A 25,507-nucleotide genomic window follows, 5' to 3' on the forward strand; every position below is an offset into this window, starting at 1 on the left:
TCTATTTGCAAACACATTCAGGAGCTGTGTGTAGGGTAGGCAAGAGAAACCGTTTTAGGTTGAATCATTCACTTAGTCTGGCGTACTGGGGAAAGGAAGGCATGGGAGTTGCCCATAACCTTCCTTTTCAATTGATGATCTCTCCCTTTGAAAATACCCATCCAATAGTCACTCTTTCTACAGGTTTATGGGTTTCTTTCAATGCGGGGTTGGAGTGCAATTAAAAAAGTTAATCCAGTTATAGTCAACAATAGAACAAGTATGGTCTTCGGTATGTAAAAAATATCCAATGCATGGAATGGAAGGCAGGTTACTGCCTTGAATGCAATGTGAATGCGTGGCGTGAATGGCAGGCAAGACAAGCCAGAGGGGCTGGTTACGTGGTCAAGGTAGCTGGAGTTAAGAGACTCCTTCTTTTCTTCGTATTCCCGTAATAGGGTCTGAATTTGGGAGGAGGAACTCAGGAGAAAAAACAAATTTAATTTACAAGTTTATTGGAATATATAGACTTCGGAGGTCTATTTTATGAGGGCGGCGTCGCTGCAACGCTGCCACTCCAGGAAAGCAGCCCCGTACGCGCCGCCACCACCCCACTCTGGAGCCCAGCAGGCCTCGCTCCCCCCCGGGCGCCTGTGGGCCGGCCCGGCCTCCCCCGAGAGCCGCAGTGGTTCGTCCTGGGGCCGGGCGGGAGGGCGGTCAGCGGGCGGTTCGCTTCCGGGTGCGGGCGGGCGCTCTGTGGTTGCTCCTCCCTGCCGGTGCTCTGGCGCGGCGCGGGCGGGCGCTATGCGCAGGCTCGGCCCTTGCCTCAAGATGGCGGCTGTGGGGGATAAACAGAAGCACGAGCACGGGCGGGTGAAGATTGGGCATTACATCCTGGGGGACACGCTGGGTGTCGGCACCTTCGGGAAAGTCAAGGGTGAGCGGCGGGAGCAGGGCCGCGGGGCATTTGGCGGGCCGTCCGGGAGCGCCTCTGGGAGCGGGGACTTGCCTGGGCTGAGTTGCCGGGGTGGGACTTGCGGTCCCGCGGCGGGAAGCGGTGGCTGGGGCAGAGACGCTTCCTCGTCTGTGCTTGCGGAAATAACCGCTGGAAGCTAAATGCTGCGTTTGCTTAGAACAGCACTGGGCGTGTAGCGAAAGTAGGGAGTCTAAACTCCCGAGCTGTTTCATATTGCGTTTTGATGCTCATGTACGAACTCTCGATGCCCTTGCAAGGAAGGCAAGATTTCTCTCTCTGCAAATAGAAATAAGCGTAAAAAGATGAGTCTGGGATTGTTGGATTAATTGGTAACATAGCTGATGTGCAGATACGGAAAAACTTTATGCGTGATCCGCTTAACCCGGGGTTAGCAAAACTTTTTTTCAATTCAGATTTTTAAAACTTTACAGTGTAGGGCTGTGGATGCCGTACTGCTTATTTGAAAGCTAGTAGAAATAAAATAGAAGTTGAACTTCCCCATGGTGCCATTCACCACGGGTGGAAGGACTGTACATTAGTTTACACCGTTCCTGCCGTGTTGTTCTTGAGAACTTCAAATATTGGGGCAAACAAATCAAAAACATCCTTTCTCAAATGAGTAGAGTTAGGCTCAGGCTGTATTCTTCAGGGTTTTTGTTTTGTTTTGTTTTTGTTGGTTTTTTTTTTTTTGTTAACTTAATAGGTGTATAAAAAACCCAGCTTTTTTTTTTTTCAGTGTAGATAATCTATTGTCTGTCCTCTGCACAAGCTCTTTTATGTTCTGAATAAATTTCTAATGTGTAGGAAATCAGATGATGTTTTGTTCTAGGAAAGCAGTAAAAAATATTTTGAGAGCAGAGCTCTTCGAGTCTCTTTTTCAAGTCAAGTTTATAAAGGGACAGCCCCAGTCACTTGGGAGCAGTGACCCTGCAGCTGGCTGCTGGGGTACTATTCTTTTCTGTGGGAACTTAGAACTTCCTTGAATAGAGAGAAAAAAAGATAATGTAGCAGACAGGCATTAGGTTCTCTTTCCTCGTGGAGGGACTACCTGGTTGAGGGGAGGGGTCAAAGATGTGTTTGTTTAGTGGTCTTTTACCCAGCATGCTGCAGAAGACTTAAGATTGTCATACCATCAATATTGTAGTATGATCCTAAATTTAGGAGAGCACTGTTGCAGTACTACTTTTCTTGTCCCCATATGATGTACTGTGTTACTTTTTTCTTGCTTCAGCTGTGCTTAATAAAGAACATTTTATCTATGATGCACTGGTTTTCCTCTTAAGCACACATTTTCTTCATTTCATACCAGATGTGCAATTGTTTTCCTGTTTTCATCATTTCCTTCTCTGGTGATGTGGTTTCATTAATTGACGTAAAGTGAAAAACTGTAATAAATGTGTTCACTTCTTAAAGTTCATTTAGGATTTACATTGAACTTGTGTGATGTGGGGGGTCAGGCATATGGCTTCTTGATATTCAATGTTTAATTTTAACAGTGGTGGTTGCAGCCTGAAAAAATTGAACTGGAAAATCAGTGCTTGGTAATTGTGAAAGGTCTTCTCCTGTAGCTGTCAGATGAATTCAGCTGCTGGTAGTTCTCACTGGTGTGATTCTGTCCAGTTTATCTGTTCACCTGGCTGTGCCACTCTGAATTAATTCTGAGGGACTTGGTTCATCTGACTGTGCCTCCCATGGGCAGTCACAGAGATGGCTGTTCCTAGCCAGCATCTAGGCAAAGCTAAAATGCCACCAAAGTGAAAAGCTGAGGTGGAAGAATACTGAATCTTAACCAATTGTATGAGACAGATTCATATTCAGACTTCAGCATGAGTCAGTGTACAACATCTATCCCTATTTTTGTCAATTTTATTTAAACACTGCTGGTGTTTTCTTGTGAAACCAGATGCAAACTTTTATTTCCAGGTATTTTTGTTTTAAAGTTATCTTTCATAAAAGGAAGAGTTCTCAGTCTTTCAGTGGTCCATACTGAGAATATGAGGGATATTACTTAAGACTCTAGATATACAATAGTTGTTCCATCTCTCAAGATCTAGGTAATCAACACTGGTCTATATAGACTGCAAACCAGGTGGTCTGGGCCAAGGGAGCAGTAGGAGACCTGGAAATGAACAGTGCAGTATGGTATCTGATGTTGTGCACCAATATGGCTTTGCACAGCATGAGCTATTGTTGTTTGGGTTTTATTTTTACATTTGTTTAGCTCATACTCTTAAAGACTTCTTTCCTCTGAGCTTTGGCTTGGCTTTTTGACCTCCTGCAGAATTGTTTCATTAAATGCAACATAGCCTTCTTCAGATTTTTTTCCCCCTACAAACTTAATGACTGGTACCTGTATTTCATGATAATGTTGTATTTGGCTACATGGCCTCATAATCAGGTTTTTTTCCAATTGAAGAACTGTCGAACAAGGTTAGAGACTGTTCCTCTGCATCTACAGTTAAAAATAAGTTGCTGCTGCTTTGAGATTCTGCCACTGTCATGAAAATCTTGGTGCTATGCAAAGCCACAGTGAAGCCTGAAGGCAGTTGGTATTACCAGAAAATAAATATAGGGGTGTACTAGGTCTGTTAAACGAATTTTTTTTTTTTGCAGTACTTTTTTTGAAGGGCTGGTGGCTAGTTGAAGATGAGGGTGCATTCCCTTTTATAGGTGAAACTTCTGTCAAGCTGTAATGCAAAGTAGTTTTCAGAAAGATAACACTAGCTGCTTACGTTTCTACATGATGTTATCATTGAGGGTGACGCTTTCATTTCTGCCCTAATGTTGAATTCAAAAGTGTCAGCAGCCTGTTACCAGTTAGTATCTGCTGTTTTACTGGTAACAGATACCTTGAACTGTATCCAGGAAACTTGTATCTTAAAAGGCTAGGTTTGTTATAATTTCAAATTGAAGTAAAGGAAGGCAAAAATAGAGATTGAATTTGAAATGTCTTAAGCAAGAGAATACGCTTTTTGGGATCTTTCTGCACCTGCACTGAACCACAGTATGTTTTCATTACAATAGTTTATTCAAAGCTGGTAGAGTTGAAGAAACAGAAAATCTTGTTTTCTTCCAGTCAGTGAATAAAATTAAGGCTTGAGGCTCACAGCCTTGAAGGCTGTGACAGCTAGAATTTGTTTCAGTCAACTGCAAATGTTACTGTTTAATTACTTTGAATGAAAAATTTGTTTTGAACAGCTCTTTTCTTATGTGTCTTGCATATTGAACGCAGATTGTAGCTAATGAATTACTTTCTAATGTTTTCCTGAGTGCTAAATTAATCCTAGTTTAAGGTAGACTGGCAAATCAGAAATGTAACAAAGTGGCTTAAAAATGATATTTTATAACCCAGTGCTTATCAGAACTGTGTATTTATATGCTAAGCTGTAGACTTGGTCAAATAAATATGTTATTTACTGTATTAAACACCTTCTTAAATGTACTCTGTACAGCAAAAGAGGATGCTGATTCATGTGTCTTAACCGATTTTTGCTTGGTTTCTAAGAAGCTGTTTCTTGATAAAAAAAAAGTTACATTTTAACTTACTGATTAAAGCTTGGTGGGTTTTTTTTTTTTTTTTTTTCAAATACTGCTGGATTACTTCAGTTCCCATTATGGATAGGTAAAGACTTTTCAATCAAAATAGTTGCTTTCCGAATTTTTTTATTTTTTATGATGATTCTTTACTCCCGAGGGTTTGAATACAGGTGATATAATTTGTTTGGTTCTTTTAAAAGTTCAATCACATTTGTAGAAAGCAAAGGGAATGTGATGACTTTAATTGTAGATCTGGTTCAAAGCAAATAAGTCTCTTGCATTTCTGGGCACTCACCTGTCACTGCTTTGTGGTCTCTCTAGAACTTGCTATGGATGTGAGCTTTGTCCTGCATTCCTCAGTAGTGCAAATATGCCTGCCCAGCACTCTGTTTATTGTGGTCATTGTTAGGTAATGGCCCCTTTGAATGAGGGGAGGTCTTTTCATCCTAGTCAGAGCTCTTCTGTTTTTCCAGGTACTAGACATGTATCAGTGCAGCATTGTGATGGTTCGGTGTCTTGGGTAATCCACTGTTCAGTTCCCTTCAGGAATTTTAGTCTGCTTCATTTTACAAGTGGCTGTCTTCTTGTAAGAATAATCATTCAGATGCTTATAATTATCTTCGTCTCTCTGCTAAGAACTTCTTTTCACTTGCATTGGTTTTTAGCTCGATACAGAGGCAAGAGGAAGGTCTTTTGTGCTGGAATGAGATTTACAGATTGATGGGTGTTTGTTTATTCTATCCAGATTATCTGTTGAACACAGAAAGATTTTTGTGGATCACTGCTGTTTAATCACAGTTTCCCATGGATATATTTTAACAAAGGTTGAAGCTCAGGGCTTATTTAAATTCTCGAGTGAAGGTAGGCACCCAAATCAGTGAGTATTGTGTTCAGCACAGTTGTGTTACAAATGTCTGCTCATGTGGATGAGGATGAACCCTGTGGGTGTCTTGAGGATCTGGTTTATCTTCAGAAGGTAGGAATGCCAGAAATGGCAAAGGAATGGTATTGTTATAATCACTGCATGCAGCAGCCAGGCAGATAGTGAAGCCTTCTAGTAAAAGAGATACGTAGCTTCTTGGTGTTCCATCTGTGATCCTATTTTGGGTTTAAGAAAAATATTCTGATGAACTTTTTTTGTGACTACTCCCCAAAAGCACTTGCAAAGGTAAGGACTTTAAGAAGGGTAGCTGACTGTGAAATAGTTTACACTTTTAGTTCCTCTGTTTAAAGAACAGTGAAACTGTCCTCAGTTTCTTTTCCACTTCTAGGAATGCACTAGGTTGCATGTTTGCATTGTTTTTTGTAGTTTCTATTCTATTTTTTGTGCATTTCCGGTAGCATTTGCCACTTATTTAAATAGATTAAAGCTCTGGTGTTAACTGCACAGACTGTGGAGCTGTCAGCTTCAAGGACAGCTATGTTTTATAAGTAAACTGATCAGGTACTTATACTGGTAATTCAGAGCAATTGCTGGAACAGGCTTCTTGAGGGAGGGATAGGAGTGATTTCTTCAGTAAGAGTGATCCTTTCAGATAAAGTAGAAGAGATACAGGAAAACATGTTTGACTGGGTTGCTATGTAAGCCAAAAACTTGAAGTGACTTACACAGGGAGAGAAAATGCTCTCTCTAATGAGCAAGGATGGCAGTGTTTGGGATATGCTTTGCTTTTTTTTTTTTTTTTTTTTTTTTAAAACCAATATTGCAAAAAATGTCATGCTGCAAGACTTCTGTGGCTTAGGTTTAAGATGTGATGTTGGGGAAGATGAAACAGGAAAGCCTTATAAATATGATTGCCTGACAAAAGATTTTGGGAATATGAAAACTACAGGCAACATCGAAATGAAAGCCACTTTTGAAATACCAAGTCTTAGTTACTGAACAACTGGAAAACAATGGTATGGCTGACTGAAGGTAATCCTCTCTTGATGGAACAATACCCTCTGCTTGCAAGCAGGTCCAAGGGTCAGAGCAGACCCTACTAGCTCAGCAGAAGGGGTCCAAAGAGTAGTTTTTAGAAGTTAAGATGTAACACTCTATGGTAATATAAGAACTCTTATAGGCTGTATGTAAATGCTATAGGATTTGTATCTTGTATTAGATTGGTTAGTGACAATTAGAATATTCAGTACAGAAGATGATTTATTGTATTGTAACCAGGACTTCAGACATTCCTTACTACTACTTCCATTCTATTCTCTTGCTCTTACTTCCACTCTCGCTCTTACACACTCTCTCTCTCTCTCTCTCACCCGCTTACTCTCTTGCTCTCTTGGGCCTGCTCAGAGCTGAGTCTGGCAGCTCTGAGCAGTGCCCCTATACCCATGCCCTTTTACAATAAACCCCCTGTGTCCCAAGACCTGCTTATAGAGATCTCTCATCTCCGTCACCGTCCGTCCAAACCCGTCCGTAACCTACAATGTTTCTTACATATATACATATTCTAATGGTAGAATTGTGGGATAAATTGGAGTAGGGCTGGAGAAATTCCATACCATCCGGTTTTCAGCCTCCCCAAAAGATAATGGGGGTATGTGGAATGCTAGTGTCTTAACTTGGCTACATTCAGAAAGGAGAAACAATGTCTTTACTGAGCAATTGAGAGCCCTGACTAAATACTTCCTTGTTTCTTGCAGTTGGAAAACATGAGTTAACTGGGCATAAAGTTGCCGTGAAGATCCTGAATCGACAGAAGATTCGCAGCCTTGATGTTGTAGGAAAAATCCGCAGGGAAATTCAGAACCTCAAGCTCTTCAGGCATCCTCATATAATTAAGCTGTAAGTTTTGCTTACTATAATCAAATTTACTTGGGCAGTAATCTCTTTTTGCTCTCACTGATCTGAAGTACATTTAAAGGGCAATACTACAAACAGTATCTCATCAGAAAAGTGACCAGCTTCAAAATATGCAGCTGTGCCCTGTGTAATGTGTTTTCACAAAGCTGATCTTCACTGGAGAGCTTCCATTAGATCTTTGCTTAGACATTGTTTGGACAGGTATTTCTGGTGGCAGTTATCTCTGGGTTTATTGCCTGCTTCATTTTTCTTTCTCTGTTTATATTTGATCTTTTTTTTCCTGCTTAGAAAATGAGTTACTAAGAACAAGAGTGTAAAGGTAATTTCTGTAGTAAGTTTATTGTGTTTTCTCAATGTTTTTAGTGCTGTACTGGGCAGTGATACATGTTTTTTCAGTGTAGGTGGTGCTCTGCAAGATTTTCAGAATTAAGGATGTACAGTTTGATAAATGTGATTGCTATGTCAGGAATCTTCAATATAGCGACTGCCCTTTGTCTAAATGTGGTATTTAAAATGTGCCTGATTACATCTCTTAGTTGATCAATAGTTCATCAGTAGATTTCAGAGTACAACTAACTATGTCCCAGAGTAGACCCCTCATGTCTCATCTGTGGTAATAAATTATAAGTAACATTGATTTTCTTTTGACTCTAATTTCCTATTAAGATAACCTTCACCTCCAAAGTGTGGGTGACTTCCACTGTCTTAGTCATGATGTGGGCTTTTTTATTGGTAGAATCTTGTCTTAAGACCCCCTTGCCACTGGCAGATGCCATGTCTATGCACTCCCTTTAATTTAGCAACAGCTGTTACACTGAATCTAAATTACATTGTGTGAGATCAACTCATGCACTTTTTCAGTGGTTTAGTCTTCGTAAGACTGTTGAGCTGATTTGTCAGCAAAATTGCTGGTGCTTTCAGTTAATCTATGAATGAGTTCAAAGGGCATACCTATAGCCAGAACAGAATAGAAAGTGTCAGTGCACCAAGTGACATACCAGGATGAAAGAGCAATGTGTGCTTGTGGTGTTGCTAAACTGAAGACAGTTTAGCAGATTTCGGATGACAGTTTCTTTCTCAGGGAATTATGGGGAGAATTTTTTCTTTTGCTGTAAAGGGAACAAATTAAAAAAAATTTAGGTAAAAAAATCAAAATCTCTTAAATTGTGAGTTTGTCCCTAAACTTGTTATTTCAAAGCTTCAAAGTTAGTTTTTTTTTAAATTTAATTGAAATAGAACGATAAAAATATAATAACCAGAGATCAATACTCCTAAATGCTAATATTCATTATTATTAAGAGGAATTTTTTCCTAGTCTGAAAGTACAATTTTTTATTTATGGCAAGTGAATTTTTTTGCATATTAATGTTGAAAAGCATGTATTATTGCAATACTAGCAAAGTCCTTTTGAAGTCCTTTTTCACTACACCAAGCTGTTGGTGGGGCAGCACTGTAAATAGTCTTACAGAAATCACTTCTACCTCTGAAAGAACAAGGACTGATATTCCTGATGGGGATTACAAATTTCCTACTTGTCTTGGCAATGGTGGCATCACACAGTGAAAAGAGAGGAGAAAGCTTCTGAAAAATACTGTCGTTCCAGTAGCTGTAGATTGGTAACTATTTTAAAGTATATTTTTTATCTGATTATTTGTACAATTTCGGTTTTAACTAAATGTAACTAGTGTTTGACTGAATGTGTAGACTAATAGATACCTTCTCTTATCAGGTACCAGGTCATCAGTACACCCACTGACATTTTCATGGTGATGGAATATGTTTCAGGAGGAGAACTGTTTGATTATATCTGTAAAAATGGAAGGGTAAGAAGTAGTCCAACTCTGCAAATCAGTGACTTGGGTTCTCTTATTGCATTTGCAACATTCTTCTGTCACCCTACACTGGGGGGACAGACAGGTTATTTTTGGGTATCCTTGTCAGAATGATACAATTAAAGGGTTTTTTTTCTCAAAAGAATACTATGGTTAGTGTAGCACAGGATTTATTATTAGAGTGTCACAGGATTTCTATGAGAATCAATGTAGTACAGTTTATAAGTAGTGTAGTACAGAATTTTTAACACAACCTGACTTGGGATATATATTCACCTAGACCTTCTGTAGATCTGGTCAAATCCTAATACATATTTTGCTATATCAATATAACAATCACAGTCTAGCCTTGAAAATCATATGGAAGAACACAAGTCACTTAGTCCTGAGAGGAAGCAGAGGATGGTGGAGGTGTCTGTGGCCACCAAGAAGTCACAGGTTTCATTCCCATTTAGGACTCATAACTGATGTTAGAGACACTGCTCTGGCTGCTGCTGCAGTTCCATATGCCATGACAGAGTCATCCATGGCTGTGTGCCTTGAAACTAAAGGCTGGTAAGGAAGCAGATACTCAGCCTGGCACCCAGGAATCTTGACTCTGGTAGGGAGGGGAAGAAAAACACTGATTTGTCTACTTGCTTCACAGAACCTCCAGGGCTTGATAATGAGGGAGAGGGCATGAACACATGACTTGCATGGTCACAGAATGGCTGCTTGCCTCATAAAGTGGAGTTAATTAAGATAACCACATTATCAAGGGCTGGGAGCAAGGGGTACTGGTTACACCTTGTTAAATATAGGTGTATTTTCTTGTATTTGGTTTTAATTTTGCTGCTAGCCATTAATATATATTTCATATAATGTGCTTTTATCTGAAAGTACAAATGATTACATGTTAACACATTTCAAATCTTTATGTGACTTTGTCATAGCATTTTTCCTGTCTACTAATCTGTTAATTTACGGTGGCTGGGAATAAAACAGATGGATATGTACTCAGTTGGAGTAGCTGAAAACTGTTTGTTCAATATATTCCATTATAATGGAAAGCTACCATTATGCCCTTATTACTGTCTTCTACTGTTAGAACTGCTTCTGTGAAAGATCTGAAGTCACTTTTTACAGACCATTTAGATATATAGGATACTTCACTTGCTGAGACAAACTGATGTGGATTAGGGGTCTTTGTAGGAAATGCCCAGTTAAGTCTGCTGTTTGGGACTAGCTGCTGATCGCATAAATAGCATCTGAAATGTATAATTTCTGTGCTGCATTTCAGCAGCTTTTGCCAGTTTAAATCTTGTGCTGTTCTTAAACATCAAAGTTTGCTGATACTCCAGTTGGACAAAGTTAAATGAGTGCTAATGTTTCTAGCTAGTGAGTATGTAACATCTGCCAAACCCAATTTCAAAAGTGTGATTAAGAAATTTCAGTGACTTTCTGAGTAAATGGGTATGTTTTGTTTTAATCATTTTAGAACTGTGGTACAAACAGAATTATGTAAGATACAAAGCTTCTTGCTACAAGTTCTGATAATCTGCTGTATAAGGTATCAAATGATAAGTATAATTGATAAGTTTAGGTCATGGGAAAATTTCCTCTAGCTAGTAAAAATGAAAAACAAGTTAACTTCCACTGTCTCTTAATTATTTAAAATCTTTGTCTGTTTTAGCTTGATGAGAAGGAAAGTAGACGTCTGTTCCAGCAAATCCTTTCTGGTGTGGATTACTGTCACAGGCACATGGTAGTACACAGAGATCTGAAGCCTGAAAATGTGCTGCTTGATGCACACATGAATGCCAAGATAGCTGACTTTGGTAAGTATTGCTTTTTTTTTATATGTTTGCATTTCTGGTGTTAGATCCTGTTAATAACAATAGGAAATATTAAATAAAATACGTATACTTTAGTATCTTGGTGGTGTGATACAACAGAAGAACACAAAGAATATATATGTAAAGCAAAATAATGTTCTTGCACACTTACTGAACTTGTTTTCCTCTCATGCTTTCTTTTGAGGTGTTTTCTGTGACTGGCTGAAATTGTGAACTGATTAGTTTGGTTTTGCTAAACAATATTTTCTCTAAAATGCTAAGTTTCTGACCTTTCTTCTTCCAAACTCCGTCCTTGTCTGTTTCACCACCTGTAAAATGTAGATAAAAAAAGGACAGTGCAGGGGCAATTCATCATTTTTAAGAAACTACAGTGCTATAGAAAAATACACTAGTCCTGTTAAATTGCTCTAAATTTAATCTTTGAAGATGTGAAGACGATTTGTTTATGCTAGCTGTTGGTGACACAGCTGCAGAGAAGCCTTGCAGCTAGTTCTTGGAATCATGTGAGTCAGGAAAACCTCACCACATAAGCATAGTAACGTATCCATACTGCTGTGTCATGATAGATCTCGTGTAGACATAGTGGATAATACCTGCTCATGTAAGTCTTCAATGGAAGGTGTTAGGTAATGCTGAGTATTCTTAATGCTGAGTATTCTAAGTATGTTTTAAAGGTATAGTGTTTGACTATATGGGCCCTGGGAATCATACTGGATTCTCATGTGTAGAAGATGCTTTGGGTGAAATAGCTCACATGGTGAAGAAATGAAGTACAGTAACTTACAAAAATATCTTCCTGTAACTTAGTGTCAGCAAAACTGTAGCACTCAGTTAATCATGACTGGTGTGTTAAACAAGAGCTTAATAAAAGAGCTTGTGTGTTAGAATGTGAAAGCTAGCCAAGCTGTACTCTTTCCTCTTCACATTCCCTGCTGACTGGTGAAAGGGCAGAATTCCTTCTTGGAGACTGAGTTCTTTGGCTTATGGTAATCTTGATCATGCAGCCTCCACTTAGGAAACTAGAAGGTATTTTCTACAGCTGTTAGACTATATGGAGCACTGGTGAATGCAGGTGGTCTAGTTCTAAAGAACACTTCTGTGCTTACAGAGTGTCTGAAAAACAAACTACTGAACTGCAGTGATGCAGGAACCAGGTGCATAGTGTAGGGGTGTAAATTGTGGTAAAGTCATGTTTCTCCTCAGTTTCCTTGTTCTGTGTAACCTCTAACAGAATTTTAGGAAATTCTGTGGTAGCATTTTCCACTTTAACAAGAAAGTTAAAACCTAATTTGCTTCTGAAATGCCAATGACCAAAATCCTGTCTTGCTGTACTGCTTCATCTCCCTTAGAGCAACTTTGTTCTCTGTCATGCCTGTGTCATCCAAATTTAACTGTTCTGGTCTAGGAATGGTTATGTTCTCAAATATCTCTAGGCTGTGGGCAGTAATGGATTGATGTTACTCAGATTTCTGGTAAAATGAATGGAGGATTATGTGGCATGCTCATGTAAAAATTCTGTAATTCCAAGCAATGTCATTTCTTAACTGGAATAAATCTGTTAATTTTCTAATATGAATCACAGGTAGTTTGTTCTAGGTGGTATATGCAGTGTGAAATAATTTTGCTCCCTGAATTTTTAGTAGTTACTCTTATACACTTTCAGGTCTATCAAATATGATGTCAGATGGAGAATTTTTAAGAACAAGCTGTGGTTCCCCTAACTATGCTGCACCAGAAGTAATTTCTGGAAGGTAGTTTCTTTTATATTGGATACATGTGTGCATGTACTTCAGTCATTTTGCTGCTTGATTCTAAAGGCTATGAAACTAATTCAGGTGACAAGCTTGATGCTGAGAAACTGAGGGCTGTTAGTTGTATTGATAATTTTTCATGAGTGTTCTAAGCTTATGTGAACTAGCTTTGAATAGTTCCCCTAAGGTAGAGGTGATGTCTAATGCCCCAAATCCATTGTGTATGCCCTGCCTGATTTGTTTTAAAAATCTCATGTACAGCTCAGATCTTTGAAGCAGAGGTGCAGAGTTACAGGCAAAGTCTGTGGTGAAGTTGAGTAGCAGTGAAATATCTGCTTCAGAGTAGATACTTAGTCTGGAGGTAACTTCCCTTTTTGTAAACTGTGATTGTCAAATCTGCTTTCAGCTACCTACCCTAATATTCCCTCTTTTTGTTTGGAGGCCAGATGTCCGTTTTCTTCAGGCAGTGGCACAGAATATGTGACACATTCTGCTATATGGACTTGTCTTAAACTTTTCAGCCACAATTTGGGGGATAGCTGACTTTGCACAGATTCCTCTAAAACCCTTATAACAATATATAGCATGGGCTTTCTTAGTAGTAGATGCATGTTTCTTTCAGTTTGCCACTGTATGAAATTGCATTGTGGATTATTTTTACACGGTAGAGAGGAAAAGCTCTGTACTTGTGCCCTGTTACCTTTTATAAAGGGAAGAATACTGAAGTGCCAGGGAGGCATGGCATAGAACTGAAATGGTACAGTGCTTGCAAATCAGTTGTCCCAAGTTCACATGCTTTTAATTACTGTGATGCAATGGAAAAATGAGAGGAAAAAATATTTAAATGTATTAAACACAAATCACTTATAGTTAATTTTTTCACAGGTTATATGCAGGTCCAGAAGTAGATATATGGAGCAGTGGGGTTATTCTCTATGCTTTGTTATGTGGAACGCTTCCATTTGATGATGATCACGTGCCAACCCTTTTTAAGAAGATATGTGATGGTATCTTTTATACCCCTCAGTACCTGAATCCATCTGTAATTAGTCTTTTGAAGCACATGCTGCAAGTGGATCCAATGAAGAGAGCAACAATCAGAGACATTAGGTAAAATACCAGCTGATGTCTGATCACAAGATACTGGAATTACAATAGCACAAATATGCAGACCAAAGAAATTATTCATACAGCTTGTCCATGTTTTCTAGACCAAGATCAAAAATTCAGCTTCTGATGGCTTGGTTTTAGCTCTGCTAGTGCTGATCTCCAGTGGACAATGAAGAATCTATTGGAGATCATAGTAAAACAAATTATTTATATTATATATGGAAATTCTGAGACGCTTTAGGCATAAGGCTGCCATAGCAAAACTGTTTACTTGCATAATGGTTTGCAAAAATTACACTATATAGACTTCTCTAGGTGAAAAAAATTGTATTTGCTGTTAGGAACTAGTGCTGTCTACTGTAAATGTCTGAGGAAGCTATTTAATCTGATAACTACTGCTTTTATTTGTATTTCTTCGGGCTCTGAAAAGTCATTTGTTAAGACTCTGAATATTCCACATTTAAGACAGCAATTTCTACCTTCAAGACACTGGCATAAATTTGTGTATGAACAGTAATTACTTCACCAAGTACTGATAAGTTAGAGTTTGTAGGTAAAGAGAAGCATCATGGGCCCCAGATTCCAAGAGAAGATTCTGGAGAAATTGATTGTGTTGAGAAATGTGCACTGGATCAAATTAAAAAAAGGTAGCTGAGAGAACTGTACTTTATTCAGCATCTTAATTTTCTTTGCAAGAAGCTCTTAAGGAAAGAATGTTGCTATACTACCATAATGAAAATGATGCTTCTTTTAGGGTTGGAAGTTAGGAAATCAGCAATGTTCATATTTTCTCAGTGGAACAAAAAACACGACACACTTATCCCTTAGTACTTTATTACAATAGGAAGTACTTCCTTGCAGAGATCAAAGCACTGCAAGAAGTAAGTGTTACAAGACTCGAGTGGGTGGGAACTTAACTTCCCTCAGTTGTGTTAAATAGTGTGTGGCAAAGAAGTGGTGTGAAACAAATGTTGAAAAATGTTGGTTAACAGAACATGGATGGATTTTGAATCCAAAACAGTTCTGTCCTATTATTCATGTGACATGTCACTTCACAGTTTAAGGGACAAACTGAGTTTAACTGAATACCTTAATTCTTCTAGGGGTTGTGTGTAAGTGCATGCAAGGAGAAAGGCCTGGTGCCATGAACAGTTACAAAGTATTCCTCTGGGTTCTGTCATCCCAGCTAGGGCTGAGCCTTGTAGTGGTATGGGAAAACATTTTTCTGCTTCCAAATTAACTGTTTTTTCTGATTAAACTATATTTTGCTCAGCACATTTGTGCTGAGGCACAGTGGTTTTGAGATCATACTGAGTAGAGCTTACTGCACTGTGCTGGTTTGGGCTGGAATAGAGTGAACTTTCTCACAGTAACTGTGTTTTGGATTTGTACTGAGAACAGTCTTGATAACAAGTGGATTTTGTAGTTACTACTGAGCAGGGCTTGCACAGAGCCAAAGTCTTTTCTGCTCCTTACACTGTCCCAACAGAACAGGCTGGGGGTGCACAAGGAATGGGTGAGCGGACACTGCTGCGCCAGCTGACCCCAGCCATATTCCATACCATACAAGGTCATGCTCTGCAGTGAAAGTTGGAGGAAGACTGATGGGGATGGTCTGCTGGTCATCAGTCAGTTGGTGATGAGCAATTGTTTTTATTTGCATTACTTGTCTTTCTTGGGCTTCCTTGTCACCTCTCGTGGTTTTGGAGTTTTTTTTCCTTAGAATTTTTAAAAAGAAATTTCTAATTATGACACTGTTTTTATCTCAACACACACGTTTTTTGCACTTCTACTCTTCTGATTCTGCCCCTCATCCCACTGGAGAGGACCAAGCAAGTGGCTGAGTGGTCCTTAGTTGCTGTAATTTTGGGGTTAAACCATAGCAGTTCTGTTTGACACCCAATGTGGGGCTTGAAGGTGTTGAGATAATAACAGATTTGAACAGACCATATTAGATAAAATAATTATAAATTGTGTAAGGGTTGTTGGTCAGAATATTGATTTTTCTGTTCCCAGTATTGATTTAGCTGATCTCTTCCATGTTCCATTTTTTCCTGTACATGTTGAAGATTTGCGTTGTTTTTTGCAATTTGCTGTGCTTTGTAGTGCTTAGTGTGTGGGGTGGTTTTTTTTTTGTTTTTTTTTGTTTTTTTTTATTAGAACATTGGCCTTGAGCTTCATCTGCTATCTGGCCTCTGTACTGAAGCTGTTACTCTCCTCTGGGTACCATCTCAGGGAGACAATTTGTCCAAGATTTTTTTCTTCTGTGGAGCAAATACAGAATTCACTACATTCTTCTATGACCTTTCTTCCCTCATTGCCATAACTTCCGTACCTTGACTGTCCTTGGGCAGTCAAAATATTTATACTGGTATTTCTTAGGAGTATGGTTTAGGCTTTTTGGAAGATTACTAAGCTGTTTTGGAAAATCTCCCAGGCCTCACAGCAGTGTGCATACGGGTGGCAAGGCATGTGGGAGAAAATCGGCAGGTAGGACATATTAGAAATGGCATTCTATCATGAAGTGATAGAATGTTTGAAAGAAAGATGCCCTTGCTATCCCAAAGAGGCCCAGCTTATCATGCTGTGCTGGGACCTGGCTTGCTTGTATTGAACACTGCTCAATACTGATCAGCACCCTCAAGGAGAAGAGGGGATTTCTGGATCTGAAAACATACCAACAGACACTTTGGCTAGGCCAGAAACCCAGCTTTCAATTATATCTTTTGTTCCTGTAACTAAAAATAAACAACCAAAGCAAATAAGGGACTCTCATCTGGTCAGGAATGAAGCAGCTGCTAGGAGGGACCAGGAGAGGGAATCAGAAGTGTCAGCCCTTTCTGTAGCAGAACAGTCACAAGAACAAGAGGAGGAAGGGAATGAAATCATAAATGAGAAAGTAACCACCTGATTCCTATCCCTAAGCGATTTGTGAGATAGCAAAAAACGTTTTTTTCAGTTTCCTGCAAAATGTCTAATAAAATCTTGTGTCGGCAGCGATTACTTTATGTACTGTTTTAGTGTTTGTGCTACAAGGGGTCTTGGACTGGCACATGATTCTTCCTGCACAGACTAAATTAATTTTATATTTTAAAAGAATTTCCTGTTAAAAATGTTTTCTTTACTTACATATATTCAGAAGTTTTTATTTTTAAATCCAGGGAGCATGAATGGTTTAAGCAGGACCTTCCAAAATACTTGTTTCCTGAAGACCCGTCATATAGCTCTACCATGATTGATGATGAAGCCTTAAAAGAAGTGTGTGAGAAGTTTGAATGCACTGAAGAGGAAGTGCTAAGTTGTCTGTACAGCCGAAATCATCAGGACCCTCTAGCTGTTGCTTACCACCTCATTATAGATAACAGAAGAATAATGAACGAGGCCAAAGACTTCTACTTGGCTACAAGTCCACCAGATTCTTTTCTGGATGATCACCACCTGTCTCGCCCTCACCCTGAACGGGTGCCATTCTTAGTAGCTGAAGTACCACGTCCTCGACACACTCTTGATGAGCTGAATCCACAGAAGTCAAAACACCAGGGTGTGAGAAGGGCTAAATGGCACTTGGGAATACGCAGTCAGAGTCGACCAAATGATATCATGGCTGAAGTTTGTCGAGCAATTAAACAATTGGATTATGAATGGAAGGTAACAAAATAGAGGACCTTTACAGCAAACAAGAATGCATTTTGGTTTGAGCTTTGTAGCTATATAGCCCAGAGGTCTGAAACTCTTTTCATGTTCTGGCATCAGTCTCATGGGTGTGTGCTATCTGTGTGCTGTGCCAGACGGGTTTTGGGGGAGACTGTACATGCTGACAGGAAAAAAAGTCTTGCTAAAGTTTTCTATTGGGGCTGTAGGAATGTATTTCTCTTGGCTAAAAAAACCCGTAAGAACCCTCAAATCCAACAGGTAATGAAATCAGAAATCACTTGATAAACACTAGTGAGTTGAAAGGGCAAAACCAGTATGCTGTGATATTCAAGCAGTTCTGGTTAACTGACTCACATCTCTTTCATACTAGGTTGTAAATCCATATTATCTGCGTGTTCGGAGGAAGAATCCAGTAACAAGTGCATATTCCAAAATGAATCTCCAGTTGTATCAGGTAGACAGCAGAACATACTTACTGGACTTCCGTAGTATTGATGGTATGTGAAGAGTTCCTTAAGTTAATTGAGTTGTATGGGAAATCATTCTACTTGCAAACATGTCTTTATTTACTTACTCTAGACGTGAAGTAAGTGTTGGCCCTTTTTTATTTTAAACCAATATAATCTGTATCAGTGTTTCCTTATTCCTTCCTGCACTAGTGTTCCTGTGATAGAAGCTTAGCTGCTGCATCCCTGAAATAATTGCTTTTAAGCTATATCAGCTCCTGAAGAGCTTCATTTTGTGTCTTCATCAGAACTAATACCAGTAATGGAAAAGGGGGACAGGACTGTTGGAAATGAGATTGGGATCAACTTAAGCTGCCTTTGGAGCCTCACCCCAAATTTAAACATTAATTTAGATCTGAACTAAGCATGCAAACAGTGTTTTCTAGTGAAGATAAAGCTTGACATCTAGGCATTTAAATTTGACTTGGACTGTACCTTGCTGTACTGGATCTGACTGAGATGGAGTTAATTTTCTTCATAGCAGCCTGCATGGTGCTGTTTTGGATCTGTGACTAAAGCAGTATTGATAACACACAAGTGTTGCTGAGCAGCACTGGCATAGTATCCAGCCTTTCTTTTTCCACACTGCCGTGTTGGGAGGGGAACAACAGCTCTGCAAAGCTGAGCCAGATTGAACAGAGGGACGGACATTCAATGGTGTATTACGTTATGCCTAGCAAAGAAAGGGATTTTGGGGAAGGTAACCTTGAGACCGGCTGGGCAGTCTGCTTTGGAGATAGTGAGTGGTTGCCTTTGCATCACTTCTCCCCCCCATTACTTAAAACTGTTTATTTCTACCCGTGAGTTTTCTCACTTTTCTAACTTTCTTCCCCATTGCACTGAGATATCAGATAGAAGGCAAAGTTAACCCATCAGTTCTGGTAGTAGCTAAAATTCAAGGTAGGAATTGTATGCTTGCAGTAGCTAAAGTCTTGAAAGCATTTAGTTTAACCTGTACAAAAATATGTTTTATGGAGTGACAGTAACAGAGTATACAAAGCCGGGTTAAATGAAGTGAACAGAGGAGCTAATAGAGACTGAGCACAAGGCTTGTTTATGGGCATAGTAGACTAAAGGAAAATTACTTAGATCCAGTGGTGTAGATGGCATGCCTAGGAAAACGTTGCACGGAAATAAGGATTTTTTTTCTTTTTTGGACTGCTTAGAGCCATGCAGCTGGGGGAGGGCAGCCTGCTATAATCCTGATTTCCACTTTTGAGAAAATACGCAAGGGCACAGATTTGTCATATCTCTTCCAACAGTTAAACTGATCTGACATTCCTTCTCTCCACCATGGTTAACTGTTCTCTATTCCTCTTAACAATTTGTAATTTAAGGTAGCTTTCTGTAAACAGGAGAGATTGCCGTTTCTGTCATTTCACCTGAAATAACCTTCTGGGAGCCAGCTTAGACACAAGTTAATGTTCAGCATGTAAAATAAGAGTTAGAGATGCTTCAGCAGAACACTACTAAGATGAAACTATTTTCTCCTCATAGTGAGGGTAAACATAAGTTGCTGCAGACCAAATGTAGAACATTCAATGGTGAAAAACTTTCAAAAGAGAAGAATAAATTAATGCAGATACTAACAATTATAATGTGCTAATGAGTTACCATAAAAATAGAAATAATAACAATGTATAAATCCCAAAAAGAGATCAAAAATAGAGTAAAAGTAGATGGTAGAAAAAACCATCTACAAACTGCTATTCAGCTTAATCTTATGATGCTGACCTGTTTCTGTTTTGAGTAACCTAAATTGAACAATTAGCTGCTGAAATCAGTTCATGAAAAATACAATTAGTATTGGTTTGAACAAGATGTAAATAGTTCTGGAGTACAGTTCAGAGTACAGAAAGAATTAGCATAAGAACATTTGCTTTGTGCTACTATGTATATAAGCTTTTATTTTGTATCAAATACAGTTTGCAAAAGCTGTTTATTTATTAATCAAGACTTTAAAGACAAGATTAAGAAGTGTGAGAAGGGGAAGATACTTGCTCTACCTAGAACCAATTTGATACTAATACTTCATTTTCCTTCTATCTTCTCTTGTCCCCAGATGAAATCACTGAAGCGAAGTCTGGGACTGCAACTCCACAGAGATCAGGTTCTGTGAGCAACTATAGATCTTGTCAAAAAGATTCAGATGCTGATGCTCAAGGAAAATCTGCAGATACATCCCTTACCTCATCAGTGAACTCTTCGCTTGACTCTTCCACAGCTGATGTAACTCCAAGACCAGGGAGTCATACAATAGAATTTTTTGAGATGTGTGCAAATCTTATTAAAATACTTGCACAATAATTTTGAAGATGGGCTTATTTCTTTTATAGCAATAAGCATGTCTAAATCATTGTCAAGATGCTTCCAATTATAATCAAGTTAAATTAACTAAGGCGCTGAAAAAGCTAGCCACAGAATGCAATTTGCATGGGGATTAAAATTATTATGGGCAGTTACTATATATTATTTTGAAGCTGGAGTGAATTCTGATTGCCTGCTGTCCAATAGCATAACACAGGTACAGGAAATAACATGCTCTTTGGGTAGTGTTTGTAACATTTTACCTTGAGTGCAAAATAGGCTGCCTATAACATTTAAGCTAGATGGACCTCCTTGTTTTTTTCCTCTGGTTATACATATATCTGATGCACTGTAAGTTAACATACACGTACTAGTTCAGTGTTCTCATTATGACTTCTTGGTCACCCTCTACAGTTGTGACTCCGACCTATCAACATCTCTTAACAGTAATGTGTTAAAACTGCTATGTTTCTTCCCCCTTATTTGACAGAAAATAATGAAGAATACTTTGATGCGTTACAATGTACTACTTTTAACAAAAAATGTTATTAAATGCATGCAGATCCAGCCAGGTGCTCTGTCATGAACTGAGAGGGAAAATTCTGTGGGCAGTGAGTGAAATGATTGAGTCCATAACAATGGCAGGGGACTTAATGCTGAGGAGATGTGGTATCCCATGGGCTAAACCAAAATGTTGCTTTGTGAAGAAGCAATGCTGCTGTGAGGAAGCTCTTCGTCTGCACATGTTATCTTAGTGTGGTAGCAGCACAGCAGCTCCCCACTGCTACTGCAGGCTGAGAATCCTTTTCCTTATAAACATGTCCTTGTAGTTAAGAGCACAGCCTTCACGCTGTTCCAGAATCTGAAATTGACCGTTTTTTAACATGCATGTTAATACTTTGATACAGCTGGTTATCAGGTTAACTTAGGATATACTATATAGTATTCAGTATGAAGTGAAAACTACACACATAGGTTTCTAGTTTTTCCAAGGGCACTTTTATAGAAAACTTTGCTATTTAATGTAACTGAATTAGTTAGCTCCGTTGAGCATTGAAAACTGATCATGACAATTTGAATGCTAACTTTGAAAAGGTTTTCAAGAGTAGATTGCAATTACCCATAATAAAAATTGTTCTGCATTTAATGGTTTTTGCAGCATTCCAGAAAAAAAACCTGAACCTTTTACATTAAAATCACGGGTAGTACTTGCATGAAAACCCTTAGTCTCTCTTAAATTGGATATAATTAGCCATGGTTTTGTTTTCATCTAGCACTTAGTAGATATAAACAGTCATAAAATACTTAGTTTTGCGTTCAAGACTTAATGTTTACTTCAAAATGATCTTCTTGTCCTACATAGTTTCAAAGGTTGCTCCCCCAGGAAGAGGCTGGAAACCCAGGCATTACTGTGAACAGTGAAACCTGGACTCCTCACGCTGATGGAAATTCTTGCCAATGGCTGAGATTTTATCCATGGGAAACTGCTAGCTATAGATACAAGAACAGTTTAAATCCTGGCCAGCTGGCTGCAGTCCAGAAATTCACATTCACAGAATCTGAAGAAACTTCTAAGCCCCAGAACTGCTGTAACTGTGTTCTGAACTGGGTGATTGTGAGATCTGTCTAGTAGATAGGTACAAATTACACCTTCACTTCTTTATCCTCAAGTGTCATAGAAGGTCCCTGTAGGGACATTGGCTGTATCAGTGTACTTTAAAGTGGAAGATTTTCCAAAGTGGAAGTTAGTATCGGAAGTTTAAACCCAAAACTTTTAAGATGCCAACGTCAGGGACCAGCTGCAAATCCTACAAAAAAGTCCTGTCTTTAGTCTTGTAAGAATTGGTTCTGATGTTCTGAATAAATCAGTGTGTTCATTTTTGTTACTCTCTATTTTGGAATTATTATGTATTGCACTTGTATAAACACTACAAACGCACAGGTTTTTAAATTGTAGTAATTCCTCATCTGGAGTTGGTTTGGGATCACTTGCATATATTAAACTGTTTATAAATGCTATCTGCTACTTGTAATTCTGACAACACATGCAAGGTGTAAAGATGCAAAATAGTTTTTTATATACCTTTTTGGCTCTCTTGTGCATTAAGACAACCCTGGTTTGTCCTTAGTTTTGGTATCAGGAGGTTAAAGCAAGTTACTGGCAGAAGTGTACAATAGATGTAGTTTTAAATAAAGTACATTTTTATGGTAGATCAATTTTGACAGCCAAAGGTTTTCTGATTGAACTGAGATTTTTATAGGGAGTGGGAGGAGTACAAAGGGACACTAACAACCTAATTGAACCCAGTTTCCTGTTGTGTGACTTTCCTATGCTTTGTAGATCTTGTTGTTGGAATTGCTTTCTTCACGTGTTCCTACTGATCTTGCAGACCTTTCATTAGCATTGCACTAGAAACTGCCAATGGGCTCTGAAATGAAACTTCACTAAGAGAGCTGCCAGAGTTGTGAGGCAGGTTATGCAGATACACAAACTGGTAAAGTGTGTTAATCTGTATCCCCAGATTTACTCCTGTTGGAGTTAACTTGTCTTTGTATTGTAATTTTTTCGGTAACATGGATGTACCTGGGCTGTCCATGTGCAATATAACTCACTAGGTAATGGATAAAAATTAATCTTCGTGGTGCAATATGAAAAAAAAAAAAGATCTTTCATGTTTGTCTTGATGTGAGTGTTGAATACAAACTTTGAGCTAAATTTTATTTTACCAGTTGATTACCATTGTAAGATATGAAGTCCTGTTCTTTAACAAAGATGTGCCTACTTCCTGTTAATTTCTTTTGACAAAGCTGAATGGCAAAAAATGCTTCTTTCTAAATGTATAACTTTTTAAACTTTCAAAACTAAAACCTAAGTAAACATGAAATACTGAACCATCTTGTTGGAGTGCATGCTGTTTTCTAGTGTTACATATGTTAAGTGCAAAAGAGCTGTTAACTCTTTTTAAAAACAGCAGGTACTACAATTTTAGAAAAAAGCAGCAACACAACATTAATTACATCAGAGTTCCGAGGTACACAGGCTGGTGCACCAGTAGTGCTCGCCTGATCCGACTGACCCTTTTCCCCTAGATCGTGTAAACCTTTTTGCTGTAGAAAAGGAATTTGGGACAGAACAAACCCTGACCACGACGTAAAAACCTTCCTCGTCTCGCATCTTCACTCAGCCTTTTGCTCGCACCACGGATGGGGCTTTTTTCTCGGTATTGGCCCCTGTAAGTAGGGAGCAGTTTTAAACCCTGCAGCCTGTCTTCTCTTCTTGTCATTGAGATCTTCTGTTTGGCTTAGGGGTTTTTTGTATTTTGGGGGTGAGGGGGTGGGGGTGTGCCTTTGTTTGTTTTGGCATTTTGGGGTTTGGGGCTCTTATGTGTGGAGTTTTTTGGTTGTGTTTTTTGTTTTTGGTTTTGTTTTGTTTGTTTGTTTGTTTAGTGGGTTTTTTTGTTTGTTTTTTTTCTTCTTTCTGGTGTGGTGTTTTTGTTGTGGTGGTGTTTTTTTCCCCTTTAGAAGAAAAACCCGTCCTTGGGAGCCTGGGTCACTTTTTCCTATGGTACTTCCCGCCCGGAGCCGCCTCCCCATGGTGGGTGGCGGCTGTCCCAGGGCGCAGTCGGTAAATGCGGGGGCATTCCCGTCGTCCTGCCCCTGTCCCTGTGTGACACTCGAGTACCACGAGCGGTGCCACTCCCAGGGCCGGGTGTTCTTCCCCTCCGCCCTCGCTCCTGCGCTCCGCCGCTGCCTCAGCCCGCACAGGAGCGGGGCCCGCCGGGCGCTTCACGGCATCCAAGCGGCACTGCCGCCCCGGGCCGGGGCGAACTACAGCTCCCGGCTGTCCCTGCCGCCGCCAGGGCCATGGGCGCTGCTTTGCCCCTCTTCCTTCCGGCTCCTGCCGGGTTCCTGCGGTGCCGCTCCGCCTTTCCGCTTCCTGTCGCGGACCGGGGCTGGCGCGGCGCTTCCAGCCGGGAGAGGTGGCCGGCGACAGCGCCAGGTACCGCCGCGGGGATCGGGGCTGTGCGTGCCTCAGTGACAGCTCGGGTGCTGAGTTTTTTGTGGGGGCGTGCCCCTCTGTATTACTGTTCTAGCTTCGAGATGAGCGAGGGGTGATTTTTCTGCTGTGTACTTAAAAGCTTAATTACTTGACTACTGAAAATGCATTTTCCCTAGTTCTCCAGATGGCTTCTTTTGGGTGGAAGAGAAAGATTGGTGAGAAGGTCTCAAAAGCTACTTCTCAGCAGTTCGAAGCAGAAGCTGCGGATGACAAGGATCTGGGTGACGATGATGATGCTAACTGGGTGCATGCAGCTAAGAGAAGAAAGGAAATTCTCTTAGAAGATTGTGTAAGGAAAAGTAAGGAGCTCAAGGATGAAGGAGCAAATTTGGCGGAAAATCGGAGGTACTAATGTTGTCTTTTTTTTTTCATTGACTGAGTAAGTGCTGCATATTATTTTAATCCCTTCTCTAAACACTAGTAATTTGCTAGTATCTGCATTGGTACTTTTCGTAATTTGAAAAGTGGTAGTTTCTTTCATTGTGCCTTTACTGTCTGGTACTAAATAAGTTTTTGCCTTTGGTGGTGTTGTCAGATACGAAACAAAGTCTATATTCCACTTTATTTCTGCTTGTTCTCATAACAACACCACCACCACCACCACCAAAGATTATAGAAGTCGAAAAACTGATTGGATCTGAAAGCTGAAAGGGTAAATAGGATGCAGTGTGATAAGCCATACTGTAAGTAGTGCTTTAGCCACTCTTGGAAATGTGTCTTTTTTCTCTTACAGAGAGTAAGCCTATTTACCAGTGCCCAGTGCCCAGGCAAATACTGCCAGGCAGCTTATTGCGCTGTTAATCTGCCTAATGCTTTGTAAAATCAGGTTCAGGGAGCTGCTCTGAATGCCTTCTGAGTCCTGGAAGTTTGGCAGTTCTGGAAGGATGTTGCAAAAGTGGTTCCATTGTCCTGTTATGCTTCAAGCAAGAAGTCTCTTTGGAGTAGAGGTGTGTTAGAAGAGGGAGAAGTGGACTATAAATTGCATATTGAGTACATAATTTGGCCAGATCTTCACCAGAGGGGGAAGAAACAGTTCTGAGAGTAGTCTCCTTAAAATCTTCAGGATGTTTTGACATCTAAATTTTTATCCTGTCTTTACTTTTAAGAGCATCTTCACTTTATTGTCCCAGATGAGAAATAACCTTGTTTTCCTGGTAGAAACA

General features: G+C 39.6%; 2 protein-coding genes across 2 annotated transcripts in view; both read left to right on the forward strand.

The window, feature by feature from the left end:
• Nucleotides 1–562: 562 nt before the first annotated feature.
• PRKAA1 (protein kinase AMP-activated catalytic subunit alpha 1) lies at nucleotides 563–23,176 on the forward strand. The gene is made up of 9 exons (XM_048291722.1): nucleotides 563–916; nucleotides 7,130–7,271; nucleotides 9,019–9,112; nucleotides 10,794–10,938; nucleotides 12,620–12,707; nucleotides 13,593–13,817; nucleotides 16,979–17,465; nucleotides 17,842–17,968; nucleotides 20,040–23,176. The coding sequence occupies exons 1-9, from the start codon at nucleotides 784–786 to the stop codon at nucleotides 20,282–20,284; spliced, it is 1,686 nt and encodes a 561-aa protein (XP_048147679.1). The 5' UTR covers nucleotides 563–783; the 3' UTR covers nucleotides 20,285–23,176.
• Nucleotides 23,177–24,174: 998 nt separating this feature from the next.
• TTC33 (tetratricopeptide repeat domain 33) overlaps nucleotides 24,175–25,507 on the forward strand; it is a 46,690-nt gene continuing 45,357 nt past the window's right edge. The window contains exons 1-2 of the mRNA XM_048292044.1: nucleotides 24,175–24,284; nucleotides 24,461–24,689. Coding sequence (XP_048148001.1) covers nucleotides 24,469–24,689 — 221 coding nt within the window. The 5' untranslated portion in view covers nucleotides 24,175–24,284; nucleotides 24,461–24,468. The remainder of the gene's footprint in view (nucleotides 24,285–24,460; nucleotides 24,690–25,507) is intronic.

This window comes from Corvus hawaiiensis, chromosome Z (assembly GCF_020740725.1).
Source record: "Corvus hawaiiensis isolate bCorHaw1 chromosome Z, bCorHaw1.pri.cur, whole genome shotgun sequence".
In the NCBI taxonomy this organism is placed as follows: domain Eukaryota; kingdom Metazoa; phylum Chordata; class Aves; order Passeriformes; family Corvidae; genus Corvus; species Corvus hawaiiensis.

What these genes read in the sequence shown, in the direction of transcription:
- PRKAA1 (XM_048291722.1), top strand. Translation starts at nt 784, where the DNA reads ATGCGCAGGCTCGGCCCTTGCCTCAAGATGGCGGCTGTGGGGGATAAA. An exon ending in CATCCTCATATAATTAAGCT is followed by an intron (nt 7,272 to 9,018) that starts GTAAGTTTTGCT and finishes TTCTCTTATCAG; the next exon opens with GTACCAGGTCATCAGTACAC. An exon ending in GCAACAATCAGAGACATTAG is followed by an intron (nt 13,818 to 16,978) that starts GTAAAATACCAG and finishes TTTTAAATCCAG; the next exon opens with GGAGCATGAATGGTTTAAGC.